The sequence below is a fragment of the Anomalospiza imberbis genome, chromosome 1, assembly GCF_031753505.1.
Source record: "Anomalospiza imberbis isolate Cuckoo-Finch-1a 21T00152 chromosome 1, ASM3175350v1, whole genome shotgun sequence".
In the NCBI taxonomy this organism is placed as follows: Eukaryota; Metazoa; Chordata; class Aves; order Passeriformes; family Viduidae; genus Anomalospiza; species Anomalospiza imberbis.
In genome coordinates this window covers 109016021-109036748 of record NC_089681.1, presented here as the reverse complement: position 1 = coordinate 109036748, position 20728 = coordinate 109016021, and the positions used below count along the sequence as shown (strand labels likewise).

The 20728-nt window shown below is 38.2% G+C and overlaps 1 protein-coding gene across 2 annotated transcripts in view; it reads right to left on the bottom strand.

Annotated features, from left to right (window-relative positions):
* CPNE4 (copine 4) overlaps positions 1-20728 on the bottom strand; it is a 225974-nt gene that overhangs the window by 82086 nt on the left and 123160 nt on the right. For both annotated transcript variants that reach the window (XM_068205258.1, XM_068205268.1), the window contains 4 exons: positions 15528-15599; positions 11565-11639; positions 5971-6054; positions 4933-5022 (listed from right to left, as the gene is read on the bottom strand). In XM_068205258.1, coding sequence (XP_068061359.1) covers positions 4933-5022; positions 5971-6054; positions 11565-11639; positions 15528-15599 — 321 coding nt within the window. The remainder of the gene's footprint in view (positions 1-4932; positions 5023-5970; positions 6055-11564; positions 11640-15527; positions 15600-20728) is intronic.

Genomic DNA, 20728 nt, shown 5'->3' with positions numbered 1-20728 from the left:
TCTGACAGCTGAACTGTGAAAGAATAAAAGCACTAATGGATTTGTCTGACTATATTATTCCTTGTATTTTAAGCTTTACTTGGTCTCCTTCACAGGTTCTGCTCAGTTACTTTCACTAGTGGCTTTCAGAGATACTGAGGTGTATTTTATAGTTTATAATACACCTGTATAAGCAGAGCTGTAGTCAAGTATTAAAGGTCACTGAAAACTTATTGATCTGGAGAACACGGCAGCAACAACTCAGAGAATATCAAAATATCCACTGCTATTTGCTTTTCCTTAACTCAGAATGGACCTGACGATCTATAAGAAGCAATTTCTTTCCCTAATAATCCATCATTTTGCATGAAAGAGTCAACACTTTTATGAAATCAGAAGGAAACAGAAGGTTACAACTGTCTGAAGAAGACTCAACATTCCACCCCCAAAAATGCAACAGCAGACGCTGGGGAAGAGATTGTTATATTAATAACAAATTCTCGTGCAATGATTTTAATTAATAAAATTAAAATTAAGTGATTATCTATTTACATCCAGAACAATGTCAAGATCTTTCTTGTAAGCTGTGGAGCTTCTTCTATTAATATTGTAATGAGGTTCACATTATATAATAGTATCAACAAGGCAGAAACAGCACTGCATTGATTACTAATTTAAGCAAAGTGCAGGTTTCTCAAGAAGACCTTGTTAACAATGACCTACCCAAAAAATGTAGAAAATTCATGGTCTGTGAAAATTCACATTGGAAAGGGACCTATTTATCAAGATCTTAATATGGAAATAAAATGAAAATCACCTTTAAAGTCCTGAGTGCACCTTGCTAGGACTAAGAGGATCATAGGTACACTGGGGCTTACAAGCATATGGAAGTAGACTTCTTAGCAGAAACCTGAACAATTCCTGCGCTAAGTCACAGCTGCTCCAACAGATCAGATGGACAGAGCCAAAGGAGTCAACTGGACATGAAAGAAAATGGAGAAGAATGGCAGAACCAAGTTTTAAACTCATTAGACGTGCAGAAGTACACAGGAAGAGGCAACCTTCCCATGGTTACCAAAAAAAGAAACAGTACTGTCTGGGGGCTTCATGCTGCAAAGAGCCATTCACACACACAGAGAGAGGCATTATAACTCAGTGTATGGATCAGCCCTGGTAACCATGGCTGCGTGTCCCACTCACAACTGCACCAATTTCACTGTGATCATCATCTGGGTCACACAGGGAGGAAACAGTAAACAAGCTGAGAGCAATGATATAATTGCAACATACAGACTTTTGAAAGGTAGAAAGATATCTAACGGACATGCTTCCTTTGAAAATTCCCCCTATGTAAGTGGAAGATGGAAAGGGCTTTTTATACAGATATAACATGTGCTTCCCACTCTCCTAGTAGCTTATCAGTTCACCTCAGCATCATTTTAATTCCAGATTTTTTTTTCCTCAGTTCCTACTTTCCTTGTGAACATAACTTCTTTTGGGGAGGTTCTCCATACAGCCTCAGCAGGAGATAAAATTATTGTATGTTATATGCCCTCTTTGGCCTTTGCCTAACAAGTACCTTGTTAGGCGCTTATTTCCCAAGTATTATAGCACCTAATGCCAAAACAAAAAGAGATTATTTTTCTGTAAACATTCCCAGGACTTCTCTAGAGAAAGAAGAACCCTGCAACTATTAGAATGAGTGGGCAGTAGATGATCCCTACCAGAAAGTAGGCACAATACAATCTTGTATTTCAGATAAACCTTTTGAGGGCAACATAATGCACGTGCTGAAACCGGATTTGAATGCCAAAGTTTCACAATTTACAAGACTTTCAGCAGAACAGACTAGGATAAACCTGTCCTCAGAAGGAGTACAATCCTCACTCGGATTTGTCAGTAGTTATTGTTGTGATTTGAAAATCTTTACGTATCAGAAAAGTAATGCAATACTTTTGGATCAAAGAGGTATTTTGTTCACTTCAATGCATACACTAATTGTCTGTTCTGTTAGCATTAAAAGAAGGTATGATTGGCACTGAAGTGTGACCAGACTTCTTGGATAGTTTCAGCGTCTGGGAAGAAAATCTCAGTAGGTTCATAAATCTAATATATCCTTTTCATAATAAAACCTAGAGCAGCAATAATTGTAATAAAGTTTTATAAGATGTCCTGAGAGGAAAAAAATGTTCATTATTCTCTGCATCACAGTTAAATAAAGCAAAATTAGTTTTTTCTTTAAAAGCCCATAAGGAATTAAAATTAACAGACTTTGTAAAGAATGCTAGCAAAAGATTTTTGGCAGACCCTAACTACTGGTTGCTTTGATTTGTGACCTTGCTCATCTTATCTTTCAAAATAGACATTTTAAACCAGAAAGTTTCAAATGCTCAGACGGTGTAAAGACTGCTTTGTGTGCAAGACTTATGAAGAGCAAACTTCCTCTAAGTTGAATGACTTTCTCTGAGTTGTTTTAGGGCACTTTTCCCATCTTAATCCTCATTCCCCATTACAAAAATCTGACCAGTAAGCTCAGTACCCATGTGAATTCAGTGGCAGAGATGAAGGGCCAGGACTTCAGGCTTCCAAATAGCCTACAGAGGTAAACCAAAAGTAGGCATGATTGCAAGGTGCCTGCAGTTGGGAATTTCCACAAGCTGATAGCTCCCTCTGAGCCCTTCTGGTGCCTCTTTAGCCTGAACTTCGATTATGCTTTCAGAGTATGTTAAAAACTAACAGCAGGAAGAGACACAAAACTACCCAGCCTTATGCAATTACTGTTCAAAGTGATCAAACAATCTTGGCAAGAAGCTGGTGCTCAGCAAGGCAGCTGGAATACACCAAATCTCCCTCACGTTAAATAAGGCACAGGGAACTCTTCCAACACTTAGCAGTAACATATTGCTATGTGCTTTATGAAGTGAAACAAAGCAACTGAAGTCAAATTTTCTAAAATATGGTAATGCAAAGAATGGAATGCTTAGTCAATCAAAGTAAAGTATAAACAGTCATACAGTGCTATAACAGTCACAAACACTTAATCTCTCTAATTCTTATAATTTTCACTCTTCTGTCCTAGCTGCCATCCAATTCCTAGGTTATAGACCATCTATAAACGAAGCAAATAATTATCTGACAAGTATTATATGCTGTCTCTCAAATACAAGTGATTTGGGTGGCTGCTCTACCATAACAGTCTCATCTTACACTCACCAAAAGTTATAAAGGACCTGAATTTGAAATAAGTATCAAGCCTTTTTATTATTTTACAGCCATTATTAGTTTTAAAATATTCCTGTACTCATGAATGATCTGATGCAAATCTTAGTACTTTTTGCTTTTCTGCAAATGGCTGAACTGTAGCCTCAGGCAAATACCCAGATATCTAAAGCAGGGCTGCAAACATTTGCATACACAAATGAAAACCACGAAAAATTCTCCCCAAAAGAGGAAAAAAAGACTGTTTTGAAAATTCTCAGTAGGTTCATAAGATCCATCTTGCTGTGGTTTTCTTCTTCAGCCATTCTTTCACTGACTTTCCCATATCTTCTCTACAGGCAGTCCTAAGGGACTACTCTTGTTCCTCTTCACTTCCCCCTTTTCAGCCTGTCTTCTGGCAGCTCGTCTACAAACAATTTTGACTACTGTCTCTGCTCATAGCTCAAAAGACCACCTTTATTCCCAGACCCATCTTCTTCTGCCCACACTGAAATCTGAGCCTTTCTTATACCTTCTCACCTCAATTTCAAAGATAAGCACATTTTTCTCCCTGTGGAACCTCATTTCTGTACCCTTATGGACTTGCCACTTGTTCTCACAACCTAGACTTCATTTTGTTTGCTTCTCTTCCTAGGTTTTCTCACCTAAGTGATTTAAAGACCACATGTACACATTGTGATGAAGGCAGTGCTGTGCTAATTCTGCTTTTCATTTCAGTAGCAGAAATCTGATCCTTCTCTTGACTCAAATTTATATGTTGTTCCATAATAGCAGGGTTAATTTTGTGAACCCAAGCATTCATAAGACTGCTTTTTTACCCTTTCAACATATCTGTGGAAAGGGTAAAAAAGTTTCAGATGTGATGTGCACTGTAACATATCCTCACCAGCATTTTATTTTTTCCATCTGCACAGTACATCCTGCAGTAAGTAAGGAGTGAAAAATGACAAGACCCCTTCTGCAGGGTTTTGCAGCTATAATGATGAAAGAAGAAATGTTTGCAAGGACAAAATAAAATTATATTAAGTAATTTGGTATAGTAAGAAAAAAAATAGTCATACTTTTTGGGTTCAATATCCTTTCATCAGGTCTAAAAGTCTGAATAGACATTCGGGACCAGTGCTCTTTGGTGTTTTTTAATTTAGTATTAGGCTTAAACCTGGTCAGAAGATAAACACAATTGGATAAAGATTTGATTTAAGCAAAATTAGCCAGAAGAAGATTATTCTTTCTACACAAAGCTCCAGGTTCCCAATTATCTGTCTTTCTGCTGACTAGAAACACTTCTATTACTATTACACACGTCTTTTTGTGGCCATCCTATTCTTCAAGTATAATAAAAAATCTCATATTTCAGTGTTTCTTTTACAGAGGGCCGCCAGATATAGAAGTGAGGAAATAGTAGTTAAAATTGTGGTAGGGCTGCCTCTTCCCCTGAGTATACTTTCACCAGTTAAATGATGCTGGATTTAAATTATCCAACTGATTGGGTAAAACAGCCCCATCATTTTTTGAGGTTACTGTAAGAAATACAGAGCATAATCTACTGATGACAGTGGATTACCACTTCTCTGCATCCTTAATTTGATTATGGTAATCATAATGCAGCTGTGTGATCATCTTTTCCATCAAAGAAGAGGGAAGCGCAGAATAGCAATCCACAGTTGAAAAAGAGAGACCAACTTTTGTTTTCTATGAGTAAAACTATTTAAAAAAGTAGGAATTACTTCTGACCTTGAGCCTGCGATCCTGGTCTCCACTGCACAGAGAATTTACAGACACTTTAAAAGTCTTCCATGCTGGATTTAAGTTATTCATCACAACCTGTAAGTGAAAAGAAGAAAGAGAACCCTTAACATTTCCACGTCTCTCAGCAGAATGCTAACAAGAGGCACAATTCTCAATACAGTGCATTCACCAGCAAGAGAAGAAAGCAGAGCTCAGCTGGAGTTTTCAGAACTACATCCAATGAGATATGAGCCCTTGAGCAGCTGGCAGTTTCTAACACTCTCCCTCTGGAAAGCCCCCAGAAGGAGCAGGAGTGGCAAATGGACCCATACCCACCCACAGATGATGCTACACATATTGCTCTGGCACTGCCGTGCCTCAGTGGGAGATAATTGATGAGGAAAAGGTTGTAGAACTGAACTGGAAGCAATGAAAGACTGGGCAATGGGGATGGGCAGCATCAATTTACAGGCACACTGTTTGCCTTGCTAGGAAAACTCTGTGGAATCCATAACAGGTTTATAACCCCTAACACCTACCACAGCTCCACCCTATACACTTAAATGTCATTTTTAATGACAGTGCCAGTCATTATCATGGAGCAGTAATGTCACTGAGTGATAGGAAACAAATGTAAAGCACCCAGATTACAATCCCTGAGAGGAGGTGGGGAAGAAGCAGCACAGTATTAATGGGAAAATATACTGTGGTAAGCACAGAAATGTACTTGCCACATTATACAGTGTGTAGCCTGGTTTTGGCTAAATCCCGTATTTATATCTCCTGACCTTCCAACAGAGTATCTGCCAGTATAATTAGGTTTAGACCTTTGACTTCATCTTCCTTTACTGTAAGGTGCATAAGTCAAGACCTGGTACCCATTAGTTAATGACACCAGAGTGTAACACTAGAAAGTGTTTTTAGGTGTGAGTGTTTGCACACCTACATTTAAAATCACTTCCCTTAGTGACATGAGAAGCATCAACTATGCCTCCTGACAGCCCATCTGTGTCCTTGGAAAATTAATTCTGCTCTATTCCTTACCTCAGTCCTGTGAACAAGTTGTTGGGTCGCATCATCATTCACCCGAAAAATCTCCAGAAAAGGATCAGATTTGCTGAAAAAATCCTAAAATAAAATATAGGACACGTTACTCTTGAGACTTCTTTTTCTTTGAGCTTTTCAGGCACAATGCACTGGATTCTTCCCTGACTGCTAATGAAAAGGAAGTGCCAGAGTAGTTTTAGTGAGACCTCTTGGTGTTTCTCAGCAGTACTTCATTCTTGTCCTAGTCTCACAAGGATTCCCATGGTACTGTTGTTGTTCTCAGTTTGACTATTTAATCATGGCATGCAAAACTGTAGAAGTTCATTTTACAACCTCTTCCATTCTTACACCCAGTCCAGTTTCCTGAGCATTAGCTCTGTCATCCACCTAGCTTGTTTCTTTCTGTCTCCATGCCTGTTTGGTCTTTTGACGCCAGTTTTCTAACACATTGCACTTTGAAGCATATTCCACACTGGGATTGAATTTCACTCTGTTCACCTACCCTCTCAAAACAGAAGTTAATTGGCCGAGACATTGTGCTGCTACCAACTAATACAAGTACTGTCAAAATGGATTAGAGGTGCTTAGAGAAGCAAGTCCTCTTCAGGGTGTGGTAACATGGCCCGTGGTAAGATGACAAACAGAGCAGTGCAATGCAGGAAATAACTGGATATCTCTAGGCAAATCTGTGACAGACACCAAGGTTCATATTCACACACTGCAGAACACCTTCTCCTAGTCTTGTATCCAGCTAACAACCCTGAACTTTCTTACACAAACTTAAATTAAGTTGCTTTCTATAGTGCTGCTTCAGTCTGGTCACAGGCTCTTTTGTTTCAACATCTCATTTATTCTGGACATGCTGGCTGTGGGGGAGAAGAGTAACTGGCTGCTAAACCCCAGGAGGGAGAAACCTTCAAATTTCTGACTGTGCTATGCTGAAAGAGTAGGGTTTAAAAGCACTAAGTCCATTTCCTATAGTTTCAAGTCCCTTCTAAATTTTCTTCTTCAAAAGAGCCATGTGATTAACTTTGTGCATATGAATATTATTCTTCTGTATAGGACATATCCAAAGCCAGACCCCCATGTCAGTTTGGGGAAGTGAGAAATTCTTTTCAGTATCCAAGTGTTTCTATGACAGTGCAAAAATTACTCTAATATATAAAATTCTACTAATTTTTCCTCACCAAATGTACACCATACCTATTTTTGGTTAGCTGCAAGACCATTGGTTTGGGAACAACTTTGGATAAGATGCTAGCCAAAGTCTGGGCTTGGTAAAATTTATTTTTAGGGCATTTTTATAATTCCACAAGTTCCAAATAAAGAATTCAGGGCTTTGAAAAGGGACACCTGAATTTGAATGTCTGAAAAAGAAAATGAGTCCCTATGGACTACAAAGCCTTAAGCAAGCTCAAGAAACCTAAAATATTTTCATTCCCTAAAAATGACATAATGTTGTGTTGAGAGTGCTGTTTTGTCATTGATCTGCTTCTTTACTTTCTAGAATAAACTTAGTGGCTCATTTGACAGCTGATGCAAAGCACGTGAATATTTATTAGTTAAATCCTTTAACAAGGAGCATGGAACAACAAAGCTGTATGTTTGGCTATTTGTTCCAGCTATATGGTAAACATGACATTTTATGTCAAACCCTGTAAAACTGTAAAACCAGTGCAAAATTCAACTAAGTAACTAGATTTTGCCTCAAGGTCCTGATGTAGATTTAGTATCTAAACACCACTCAAAATTTGAAACTTCTAGGATATGGGGGGTTTTGGTGATCACATTCTGCCAGATTACCAATGTATAGCAAAGACAACAAGCAGAGAGAGGAGGTGCTGGTTTAATCATGGTGACACAAAAATCCAGAGTGCATAGGCTTAAAAAAGATTGAGCTGCCTCTTCTCACACATAAGCATTCTGATTGAAGCTGGGTAAAAGCTCAATGTTCAGAGTTTCTTTATCAAACACAAATTTGATAAGTTATTTGAAAGTACCTCAAAATGATACATCCAAAGAATGCACCCTGGTGTGCAAAAGAATTCAGAAAGGAAGCCAAGATTTCATTTCAGTCTCAAAATACAATATTGTTCCTAGCTGAGTATCATAAAGGTACAACAGCACATCAGCACAAAGGAAATAATTTCTGGTTTTCACTACCAATATAATATCACATAAAAGGAAAGATTTTAATGCTGGATGGTGGTTTATATTAGTCCCCCTCCAAGGCAAAAACAAGGCATAATTACTATCAGAATTGAGGTACGAACAAAAAAATCCTTCTATATTGGAAGTGCTTTGCAATAAGTAGAAATGATAAGCTGAAGAAACATTTGCTTTCACAAATAACTGTTTTTGGTTGTTATGCTGAATCTAATAGCTTTGTATTATCCCCCAAGAATATCCTCTGAAAGAAGAATAGCTGCAATATATTGTGCTATTTTAATAATATTTAAATGATTAATGTAATACATTTGTTGGTGGTATAATGCACATTGTTCTTGCAGCAGTTATACAGCAATAACACAAGTACATGGCCTAAACTTTAAAAATTTAGATGTATCTGTTTCTAAGCACCTAGTTTGACACATTTTTAGCAGATTCATTTTCAGAACCCAACAATTTTTAAAATTCAGGATTGGGGATCAAGTCAAAGGTCCCTTTAAAAAGGGCTGAAGCAGCCAAAAGACTAAAATTTTGAATACTATTCAATAGGGAATTTGATGAGGCTTTTTTTGGTAGCAGTTTAATACCAGGGAACTACATAAAAAAGCAATATTAGCTTGTATTTTGCAGATATTTGCTGGATAATCTTTCCCAAACAATGGTAACTGCTTCTCTCAGAACAGGAGAAGCCGTTTGCCTGCCTCAGTGCTCATAATTTATTATAGCTATCATAAAAAATGTAGCTGCTTGTTATGGTAATTGTGACACAGCTATTAATGCAATAAAACCTTTCCAAAAGTTATTGTTCCACAGTGAAGTGTTCTCAGTGGATCTCTTGAAACAAAGATGTGCCATTTGAGCTGACAGGACTTCAATAAAACATGAAAAAGCAGTTATACCTTTCAAATAAGCACTGTAATAAAAAATATAACCATTATTTCTGCAAAAGTCAGTTAACTAAAGGAAACTTTCATATCCATAATTTTCTTATAATTTTTCACCAAATGTTTCAGCCAGTCCAATAGGAAAAAATTATTAAGCTTTGTTCTGTAGCTTCTCTAAAATTCTTGCAGTTTTATGTCAAGAGAGTAAAAAACATGCAGCAAACATATCCAGCCTGTTAAATCTTATCAACAAATTTTGTTTATTTTCCAAAAACGTGTTGTTCGAGTGTTTTTCCTTAGTGTAGGAAATACATATATTTAAGGACCCCAGTCCGGATCCTCTTCCAAAGATCTACTTTAAGGGATGAAGGAAGAATATTCCTGTCCATTCAAGATGGTAGTGGATGGAAAGGATTTGTTTTTCTTTTTATCCAAAGACCACATACATGATATCCCCCACCCCTTCCTTTACCCACAAGTTGTGAGGCATTAGGATTCTACTTGTGCCGCTTCCACAGCTACCAGTACAGGAACCCCAGGGCTCACAAAGGTGACCCCATAGCAGAGCACGAATGACTGCTTCCAGAGGCTTCCTCTGTTTTTCAGGAGATTCCAAGGCCAGTTTCAACCCTCATTTTGTTTCTCTGATGTTACATCTCTATTCAGGTGCTCACTTCTCTGAGTGGGGAGTGGCATGCAATACCATGCTTAGGATTTTACAAAATCAGCTCTTCTCAATTCTTTGATGTTTATTTTCCTTTCTGTGACATCAGAGCACTCATTCTTTTTCACCAATGGCTGAACTGTGAAATTTAAGTAATTTCAAACCTTAATAAAAATAATTACTAATAGTGCCTTGCACCTAATGATGTCAAAGTTTATTATAAGCTGTACACTTTTATTATAGAGGAAGTAAATCAAGTTTCAGCCAGGTATTGAGCTACATCTTTAGCTAGAGGAAATTGAAAGACTTTTCTCAATGCAATAGATTTCCAGAGATTTTCATCAGTTGAAGACAGGAGTTTGGATTCAGATAAAACATGAGTCACTGCTTGACTTGCACACTGCATCATCCAAGAATTCTTTATTAGATGAAGCCCACCCTGACTGGACATGTTAAAATGGCAAGAATGACAACACTGTTGCAGTATTTCAGACTGATCCTTCTCACCTTATCCCTCAATCACTCTCTAAAACTGTTGCCCAGACAACACTGACCTGGCTCAGAATTGCACTCTGGCAGTATTCTTTTAATTTATACCAACAAGAGCTAGAAGCAATCATAATATTTAATGCAGATTACATTTTGCATTTGTGGAATGCAATAACTAAGTGGAGTCCTATTATGTTGTTTATGTCCTTCCCCTTTTCCTAGATGTGACAGCATGTGGAACACGAGAAACTTGTGTACAAGTTTGGGAATTACCTCCAAAGATATCTGTCTCAAGAAAGGTTGTAAAATTTACATTTTGACACCTAAATAAATTATGCAACTCAAAACCACTCAGACTCCAGCAACTCTGAAAGAGGAAAGTAATTTATCTTTCAGATGAGAAGCAAATTCAGGTCCTGATCATTTATGATTGCTAATGATCCTGAGCACAGTAAAATTTTATAAATTTTATAAAGATTATTTTGAAGTTATATGCCAGTACTATTCATCTTTCAGTGTACTTTCTGCTTTCCTGAGATTTTCTGGTAGTTTCAAGTGAAAATATTTTTCATAAGTTACAACCCAATTTTGTAAACCTGATGTATATGTATCAAAAGGTAGTCTCACTGATTTTATTTTAAGCTACTCTCACATCAGATGTTTACAAGAAGACACTTGGAGCATCACCATCCTAAGCCTTTTCATAATTCTGCCCAATGTTTCTAATTAGAAGCACCTTCATATATAAGAAGGGACTATATACCTCAAAGTATTCTATGCCTGCTATTACACTGAAGTGACAGAGAGTGGTACAAGCAGACATCAGGTTTTCTTGGGCTGTGAGTTGAGATGCTTATTATATGTAATTTGCTAAACAATAACAGATACTTTCAGAAATAAATATTCCTTATAATGTTGAGTAGTGTTTGAGTCAGTGAAGAGTTTTCTTCCTAGAGAGGGAAAAAGTTTTTAACAAATATGCAAGTCTTTTTTTCCACATTCAAGCTGTATTTTGTTGAGCAAAATGTGTATCATGACTGAGCTGTTATGAAGTTTTCTAGCTGTATTTTAGGAAACTTCAATGATAACATCACTGACTACTCACAGAAAGTTCACTTCTCTAAACAATTCTGATCTGTGGCATTTTGCATAATTAAATTGTCTTGGTTGTAGTGTAATTAACTTGCCTTGGTTTTAATTAGATTCCCTTGAGGTTTTTTTTTAATTACTTTCAACTCAAGGAAAGCCTCAATGTGAACACTCATCGGAAAACTCTGATGTGTTTAATAATACAAGGTAAAAAATATCTGTCATGGAAAATCTCATCAAATTATATTTGCAGGCATTCTTATATCTTTCAGAAAGGTTAATATCAAGCAGCTTACCTTGTCATCCAATTTCCGTGCACTGAATGAAAGTTCAACGTAGTCATCGTTGCCAGACAATTCCTCAGCGATCACCTAAATGGAAAGCTACATTTGAGTTGCGCATGGTGTAACGGAAGGGGAGAACTATGCCATTTTTCAGTGTGTGAAGACTGAAGATCCCATTTAGGAAATGGAATTATGGAACAAGTTAATGTGTTTCTCTTTGCCGTCAGGAAGGACATCACCTTGGTCAGCCCACAAACATGAATCACTTTGTGTCATGCAACTATGCCTTGTCAATCACCTGCCAATGGGCAGACACCCACATCCACCAGGGATCCTTTTCCTCTGACCAAGTACTCCTCCTCAGGGTGGAAAACAGACAATTCCACAATCTCACCGTGTCCAAGGGGACAAAAACGCTCTACAAGAGTTGTATCACTTGGGTCTAAAGCCCAATTATTTTTATGCCACTTCAGCATCATTTGGCAAGATAAATGAAAAAAAGAGTGAAGTCACTTGTCATTAGCTGCCATGAAAGGCACATTTACAGCAGGAGACCTCTCCTGATAAAGCTTTTCTGCAATAGCCATATTGGCAAAACAATTTACCGTAGACAGTCAGAAGAAAGTAATCCTAATATAATATAGTGTGATTCTTTCAGATGATGTAAGCTATATCAATAATGATGCCAGTCTCTGTGCTGTGCAATGTTATAAAAAAATACAACAGAACCAACTAAACTAGTTTCCTAAGTAAGCCATTAAAATGCCTCAGTGGGGAGAAGGAATTAACCAAACCTGGGATATTTCACTGAAAAATATTCTCTGAAATAAACCACATTATATTCTATTTGACAGCTTTAAAACTTTTTCCCCATTGTAAATGTTCTCCCCATGGATTAAATCTCCCAAAATAACCTATTTTCTGGGTGCTTCATGTTCATGATCACACACAAGGGAGCAATGCCAGCTTCCCAGATAGGCTCTGGTGTCACCACCACTTCAAGTCCTTGAGGACCTGCTGGGAAAACCCAAAAATTTGCCAAACTGTTTTGGCAGCAGCTACTGACTGCACCCCAAAACATCAACCCATCAAAGGTGCATAAGGCACATCTTCTGAGCCTATTTCAGAAAGGGCAGCAGCTGCCAAATGCAAGAGACACAAAGGAAGGAGAGGTAGGAGGCCTGCAGTGCCACCCTAAGAAGATCCAGGAGGAGGCATGGAGAAGGCCATGCTGTGGGGACACAGCTGGAGATTCACTCTCTGAAGGAGGTGCTCCATGCTGGAGGAGGCACTTCTGTGTCTCCTTACACCCTCAGGTGAGACCCATCCTGGAGCAGAGATGCCCCTGAAGGGTGTGTGTAAGTTCAGAACAGAACTAAGAAAATGAGTGAAAAAACCTCAAAGAGCAGCAAAAAAACCAACTATTTTCTGATCCTGACCTGTGTCACACAGCACCTCATCAAAGGGACTGAGCACAACATGAAGTGAAGGCAAAGGGAGTGAAGGCCATGAAGGAGGCAGGAGAGGTGTCAGAAGAGAAGTTGAGTATTGTAAAATGCAGGCGAACCCAATGGGAAGACATGATTATGTCTAACATCAGTTCAGAAGGCTGAATGATTTCTTCATTATAACTATGCTATAATACATTAATATACTATATAAAGGAAGATACTAAAACTACAAACCTACTTTTCTAACTACCATATCTAACAACTCGCGACCCTGTTCTCAAGAGCCCAGACACAGGTAGATCTGATTGGCCATCAGGCTCAAACAATCCTCACCAGAATCCAATCAGGCAATCACCCCAGGTAAACAATTCTCCAAGCACATTCCACATGAGAAAAACAAAGAACATAAATAGAAATTATCTTCTTTTTCTTTCCCTCTCTATACCTCCATAAAAAATCCTGAGCGAGAGAAATGTGCTTACCACAGTTGAGTACCGGGGAGGGGCAGGAAAAGTATTTTCCCTAGCAGTTTTTTTTTTTTGGTCCTATTTGTTTCTCAGTAGTTAAAAGTTTACTTTGGCAATTCATTAAATTAAGTAAAATTCCCTGAGTTGAGACTATTCTGGCTGTAACACCTCCCAGCAGCGAGCTGTGGTGTTTCTCCAAACAAAATACTCACATGCAGCCACACAGGGGCACAAATGCTTAGCTGGGCATTGAAGAACCATCACACAGGCACATACATGGTGTGTCACATCTTCCAGGCAAACATCAGCTTGCTGATGAAATTTGACCCATGGAGCCTGACACATTTCTCTTCCATGCAGTCTGATGGTTTAGAAGATCTGGCTAAACTGTATATAACCAACAGTGCTCTGGGATTTGCACACCAAATTTCACAAGTATTTTTAACAGAAAATAATGAACCTGCTCTTTAAAGGTTTACAGACTTCCAGCTGGAGAAGCAGAACAATGTTCTGTTTGCTTCCCACAGCCGTATTACAAGATTGTGTGGATGAGACATTACACAGTCAAAAGGTGAATAAAATTCCAGCAAAACTTGCTAAGATAGAAACTTTCAAAATATTTTGAAAAACTCATAATTCACTACACTGATTGAGTTAGGAAAATAGTATTGCTAACTTCCATACTTGACAGACACCTGGTATGTCCCCAGGTCCAGAAATAATGAGCATTAATCAGTTTTTAATTATTCTGTTGAGTCAAAAAACTTTTCACACAGTATTTTTTTGTCTGGGTTCAGTTTTCTCCTGTTCAAGTCAACTTGCTCTTTAGAACTGCTGGACAGAAGCCAAAGCACATAAATAAGGTCCATATTTCATGGTTATCATCCAGTGTGAGGCCAGCAGGGACTATTAACTCCATTTCTCTCATCTTTTGTTTATCACAGTGATTTAATTTTTGCCAGAACACTCCTCTAACAAGCCTAATAATTTTGGTTGTACTAGAGCATTTGTGTTTTCACAAGACTAAACTACTTTGTGCTCCTCAAAGAAGAACAGAAGGGAGGTCCAGAACACCACAGGGATGGGTGAGATGAAGTATGCCCAGATCATCCCAGCAGGCAAACCATACCAAGTTATTTAGGGAACAAAACTCTCTCCTGGTTCTATTCAGCCAGATGAGTGGGGAACTCCTTTCTAACCCCAGACCAAAACCAAGTTTACTGTATGCATTTAAGCATATCAATTCCCAGCCAAGCAGAAAGGAAGGCATCTAAGAAATCAAACTCCCTGGGCTCTCAGAAAGTACCTCAGAGTGTACTGTCTTTTTTTGCAGTTGAAGGCAGAAAAAAAAAAATCCAAACAATCAAGCCAGAAGAAAACCATCTGGCAAATCACACATTAAGGAAAAAAAAATCCTTCTCAATCTCATGAGGCAACAGAGCAGATACCCCCAAAGGAGAGTATTTCATTATAGCCTTCATCGTAATGCAGAGCTGCAAAAGTCACAAGCATGCCAGGCTCAATGCAGACAAGATTGATCTCCCAAGCAAGCCAGCACAGAGCATGATCAAAGAGAGGTAATACACTGATTTTCAAATTTCAAGATAAACATGGGGCTATGACAATGCAGTCCTTATTTGCATTACAACACATCTAAAACTAATCTCATCAAACTTTTTTTTTCCCTAAGAAACTGGAAAAAGCTCAAGGGAAAAGAAAGATGAGATTCCTTTAGGTGCCAAAGAAGGTATAAATTAATTTCTAAAGGTTCTATCCATTCAACTAAAAGTATTCAAGCAGCAGAAGTTACTTGCTGTCATCCAAGTACCTTAAAAGTAGTTAATAGTGTATTGTGTCTTTTTTACAAATCATACATTATTTTTTGCCATTTCCTTAAAACAAGCATTTGTCAGTGCAAATCATCAAATAAACAATCTAAATACATTTCTCAATCAAGGGTTGTTCTGGTGGCTTAGCAGGATGCTTTTAGGGAGAATTAGTTGCTTTAGATATTTCTAAATAACAGGAAAACAAAAGCATGGTTAAGATTGACTTACTGTTATAGATGACTTTCCTGCTGTGTTGCCATGCTTGAGTAAGGACTTGGAGAGCTTCCTCTGAGAAACAATCTGCACAAAAATAAAAACAAAGGGAAAAATAATTAGAATCTGTAGTAAATACATGGTTTATTGTAATTTCAGTTTTATGTTGCTTTCTTTTTGTTTTTTCCTTTTGTGTCAAGGTACTTTCTCAATCCATGATTAGAGTTAACACAGTAAGACCACAACCAACAAGAAAGGTCCCCCAGGAAGCCTGCACAGGATGCAATGGAAGGACAAAAAAAGCATTTGGGGTCAAGCAGAATGGGGAGAACACAATTCACTGCATTGAACAGAATAGTGAGAAACACGTAGATTTTCCTCAAGTATTGCAGTGATGGTGACAGAGGACAGAAGTAAGGTTTAACTGGACTAAAAAGACAATAAGAAGGGAGCTGGAAACAGCAAATCTATTAGAGATACCTCCAAAACTCAACTCATTAATTTTTCTTGGAAACTGAAGTCCATTTACAATGAGAAAGAATTTATTTTACCTCAAAATATCAGCAACTCTAAATTCAGGGCAGAAGTAAGCAAGCTGTCCCACATTTCAGTCCCAAAATTGTCTCCTTTGCTTACCACATACCAAACCTCCCCTAGAACCCAGCATTATAAATGAACATGGTCATCAACCAAATTGTAAATATACTTCGAATAAATGGCATCAGAGGGGCACTGACAAAAAGATTATATCTGCCATATCACAATAACTAGCATCCCATTATGATTTTGAAACACTTAAAACCAGACTAGTAAAAGATTAGAAAAGGAAGAAACCTTACAATAATGCTGAACTGCTAAGCTACAGTGATGTTCGCATTAGTCACCAGTAAAGCTAATGGTATATTAATTTATTTATTAACTGGAAAACTTCAAAATGTAGACAAATGTAAAGGTAAATCAAAACACTGCTTAGAAGTCACAGTACTATTTGTAATCTGACAAACTGTAGTACAGTTGTGCTGGGCAGATAGTGAAAAATAGATTGTATCCTAAGAAAAACCGTAACCTCTTGAATGTGGCTTTTATACCAGAAGTAGTCCTTTCCACCTTTCCACATCCAACAGCACTTGGACAACTTCTTCCAGACAGCTGATCTAAATGATCCACAAATAGACATCTCTGGCAAATATGCCAAAATATTAATTGTAAAAGAAAGGAAGTCCCCAAGTGAAAAGGAGAGTTCCATACCCTGCATGAGAGTCCTGGGCATCATACAAATTTCAGCAATAAACCTCAACAGTAGGTAATGGCCAGAGCTGAAATGCTCTGAGTAATGCAAAGCCACAGCCAGCCAAAAAATGTGCTGTGAGACAGGAGCGAATAGGACGCACATTTTAGCCTAACATCAGCGGGGGGAAACATGTTGTCCTGCCCATCAGTTTGCTGAATTGAACAGAAAACCAAAGCTACACCTCAGATTATCCTCAGCTACAGTTGTGATAGAAGCAGCAAGACAGAAGCAAGTTTTAAACAGGCATTAAATGTGAGACAGGAGAACCAGCAAATGACAGGACAGCACATCTGGAATCACTGTGACCAGCTTCTTGTTCCTATTGCAGCTATACCTGACAGGGGTATGTCTAACTAGTTCTTAAAGAACTTAAAGAGAAACACTCTCCTCTGGAAATTTATTGTATTCATTATTCTTATGTGAATATATTTTCCTAACAGCTAATCAGTTTCTCTGCAGTTTAAGTCTATTATTTCTATCTAATGCTTCATGAATAGGTAAAACAATCTTTTTCCCTTTTTCAGGCAATCTTTGTATCTGAAGACTTATCAACTCCCCACAGTCTTCTTTACTATGTAACCTGAATTTGTCCTATTTTTCCTTCTTGACCAAATTTCCTAGCCTTCAAACCATTCTCTTTACTCTCTGATGAGCCTTCAAGGAGTGGCTCTTGAACACTCTTAGAATAATGCTCAAAATTAGGCATAATAGCCTTGGTCCTTCCCATGAGAAGCAAGAGCTTCTCATTGCAAGGCTGATACACTCCAGAATTACATTTGCCTTATTTTAAGAAAAACATGATTCTGTTAGCTAATGTTCATAATAGGACCATTTCAGATTGCCAGCTGCATTTTTTTTTTTTTTTGCAGCTGGCTATTACTTAAATGAATAATTTAAGTAATAAACTCCTTTTTGGACTGCCTTCCATAACCCTGTTCTGTTGCCAACATCTCACTCAATTTTCCAAACTAACTTTTGGATTTCAACTCTAGTGTTGGTCAGTGGCAACAACAGACAGGACTACAAGTAAGATGAGAGCATTGCTAGGATTTAGGCTGTTCTTTTTCTTCCCTAGAATCTTGGAAATACTGTTTGCGGTGACCCTTTAAGTCATCCCTACATTTATCTTCTTGCCAGCTAAATAGGTTCAAGTACAAATCATTGCACTCCTGTGAACTGTGAGGTACAATTCAAAAAAATCTTGTTTGAGATTCTCAGATAGGAGGTACTACAGAAATACGACAGATTATTCTTAATATATAATTAAACTATGGGATCTGTACCAGCCAGACAATTAATTATGGCAGCTGAGGAGCAGAGCCCATTTATCTCCATGACCAAAGACGCTCAGGCAACTTTGTAAAATACATTAAGCTTTTCTACTGAAAGATGTGGGTATTGTCCACCAGAAACCTTTTCAGATTTCTTACATATACATAGCCATGGTATGAGATAGAACTTGGGGGGGAAACCTGTCCTAGAGTAGCCTTTTTAGAGACAGCAGGAATTCTCCTCCTGAGCTACCCAAACTTTTGCAGCTCCCTTTGCTGCTTTCTGAAGGGTCACAGCTTTCACGAGGCATTGCACAGCTCGGGAGCTCCTGTGCAGGTGGCAAATAGACAGCTCAAAGTTCTAGAAAGGATAATTTATTCTGACGTGCTCATTAGTAGGCTGCATTAATGACACTCACTCTCTATACCAGAAGCATCGGTCTGACACAGTAAGCACTCTGCATATGTAAATATGTGTATTTGGGTGCAAGTGTTTACCAGCTGCTAATTAAGCGGCCACTAAAACCAATCCTCCATCTGGCAACAATGTGCCAACATCGTTGCCTCAAATTGTAATTGTAATTGCAATAACCGTAAAGGAGTCTGTTTTCCATAGCAGTAGTTTGACTTTTTTGTTCATGCACTGTAGGGGGCATGGGCCCCCTACAGTGGGTAGGGGGTCGCACTGGTTTAAATAACCACTTCTAGGGAACCTGCCATCAATTACCTATCATATTTTTGTTAACGTCTCAATGCAAATCTTCTTCTGAACATTATTATAGAAAGCATTTGCTGACCTGATTTTCAGACAGCAAGTCCTAAACAATGATAACTTGAGGGACTAGCAAGCATTAGTCTTAGTTCAGAGACAGCTGAGCTGGCAAAATGTCTTACAAGAAGGTAATTGACTACAGGCCTTTCATTTGTCAGGAGTCTGTGGCTTGACTCTGACTTCAAAACATTGCAATTTAAAACTTCTGCTTCAGAGAAAAAAAAAGGGTTTTTCCAAAACTCATGTGAAGAAGTGCAGAAAGTAAATGACTTTCTTCTTTCTAGAACACAAATAGTAGAACCCAGTTCAGCCCTAGAAAACCTCATTACATTTCGAGAACATGTATTTTCACAAACATTTTATCAGAAACATGACCTACCAGTCAGCAAATGGATGTAGAAAACAGTCCTTGTTCACGCTGGAATAGAGTTAATTTTCTTTTTAGTAGCTGGTACAGTGCTGTGTTTTGGATTTAGTATGAGAATAATGTTGATAACACACTGATGTTGTGGTTGTTGCCAAGTAGTGCTTACTCTGTATCAAGGATTTTCAATTTCCCATGCTCTGCCAGAGAGGAAGTGCACAAAAAGCCAGGAGGGAAGATAGCCAGGATGGCTGACCTGAGCTAGCCAAAAATATATTTCATACCATAGACTGCCATGCTCAGTATATAAACTGGGGAGAGTTGGCTGAGAGCTGCTGATTGCTGCTAAGGGATGGGCTGGGCATCAGTCAACAGGTGGAGATTATACTATGCATCACTTCTTTCTCTTGGGTTTTATTTTTTTTCTTTCTCTATCCTTTTCATTTCAGCTGTTGTTATAATAATAACAAAATTTTATTTTGTTTTAATTATTAAACTGTTTTTATCTCAAGCCGTGAACTTCATTCACCTTTTCTTTCCGATTCTCCCCTCCACTGTGGCAGGCACAGGGCAAAGGGGGTGTAAGCGAGAAGCTGCACGGTGCATTAGTTGTCAGCTGGGGTTAAACAACAACAATCCTTTTTAGTGCTCAGTGTGGGGGGCTCATACAAGGGCCAGACCTCAGAGGTATAAAAGGTGAGACTTGAAAAGATCAAGTTCATTTTCAGCTACATACAAACTACTACCTAGTTGTGGCCTAAGAGCACCACATGTCCAGTACAAATGTCATACCAATATGTTTGCACGAGGTGGAAATGTTTCTGAGAGGGAGCATATGAACATGAAGTTATTCCTATTTATCAGATGTGCAATCATCTCAACAGAACATCATCTCAGCTAGATTTCTGGTCTGAAGTGATAAGGGATGTCAGTCCTGTGGTAAGATGGGAGTTAGAAATTTCCTTGAAGATGATCTTAATTTTCCTTATTACATACAAGCCCTTATAGGTTAAGGACAGATGCTCAATATTGTTGAAGAGAAATCTGGACTTACATCTCCATTTGATCCTATTTCCAATTTCAAATAGCTAAAAGAGTCTTTGCACTTTCTTTTTCTTCATTATTTTAAAAGTATGAACAGATGCAAGACTCTAGATAAAAGCACCAAGGCGCTGACACCAGCTGTGTACCAAGCATTGCTCAGCAATCACTCAGAGAAAAGGGCTCTGATGAAGGTTTCCTATCTCCTGAGCCTGAGTCGTGACTAATCAGCACTGTGTAAGATGAGCAGTGAAATATAATGACTTGTTTAAGAAACTTTTAAAATGTTTTTCTCTAGGTGGTCCTTTCTTAACCAAATATAGGGATAACTTTCAATAATATCATGCAGAATTCCCAATGCTCATAAATCGAGCCAACAACAAGTTTCCAATATGGCTTTTTAACCAAGTTATTTCAACAACATTAATTCAGCTTTGCAAGGTGCCACCCTGAGCCAGAGGTCAAGTGTCTCAAATT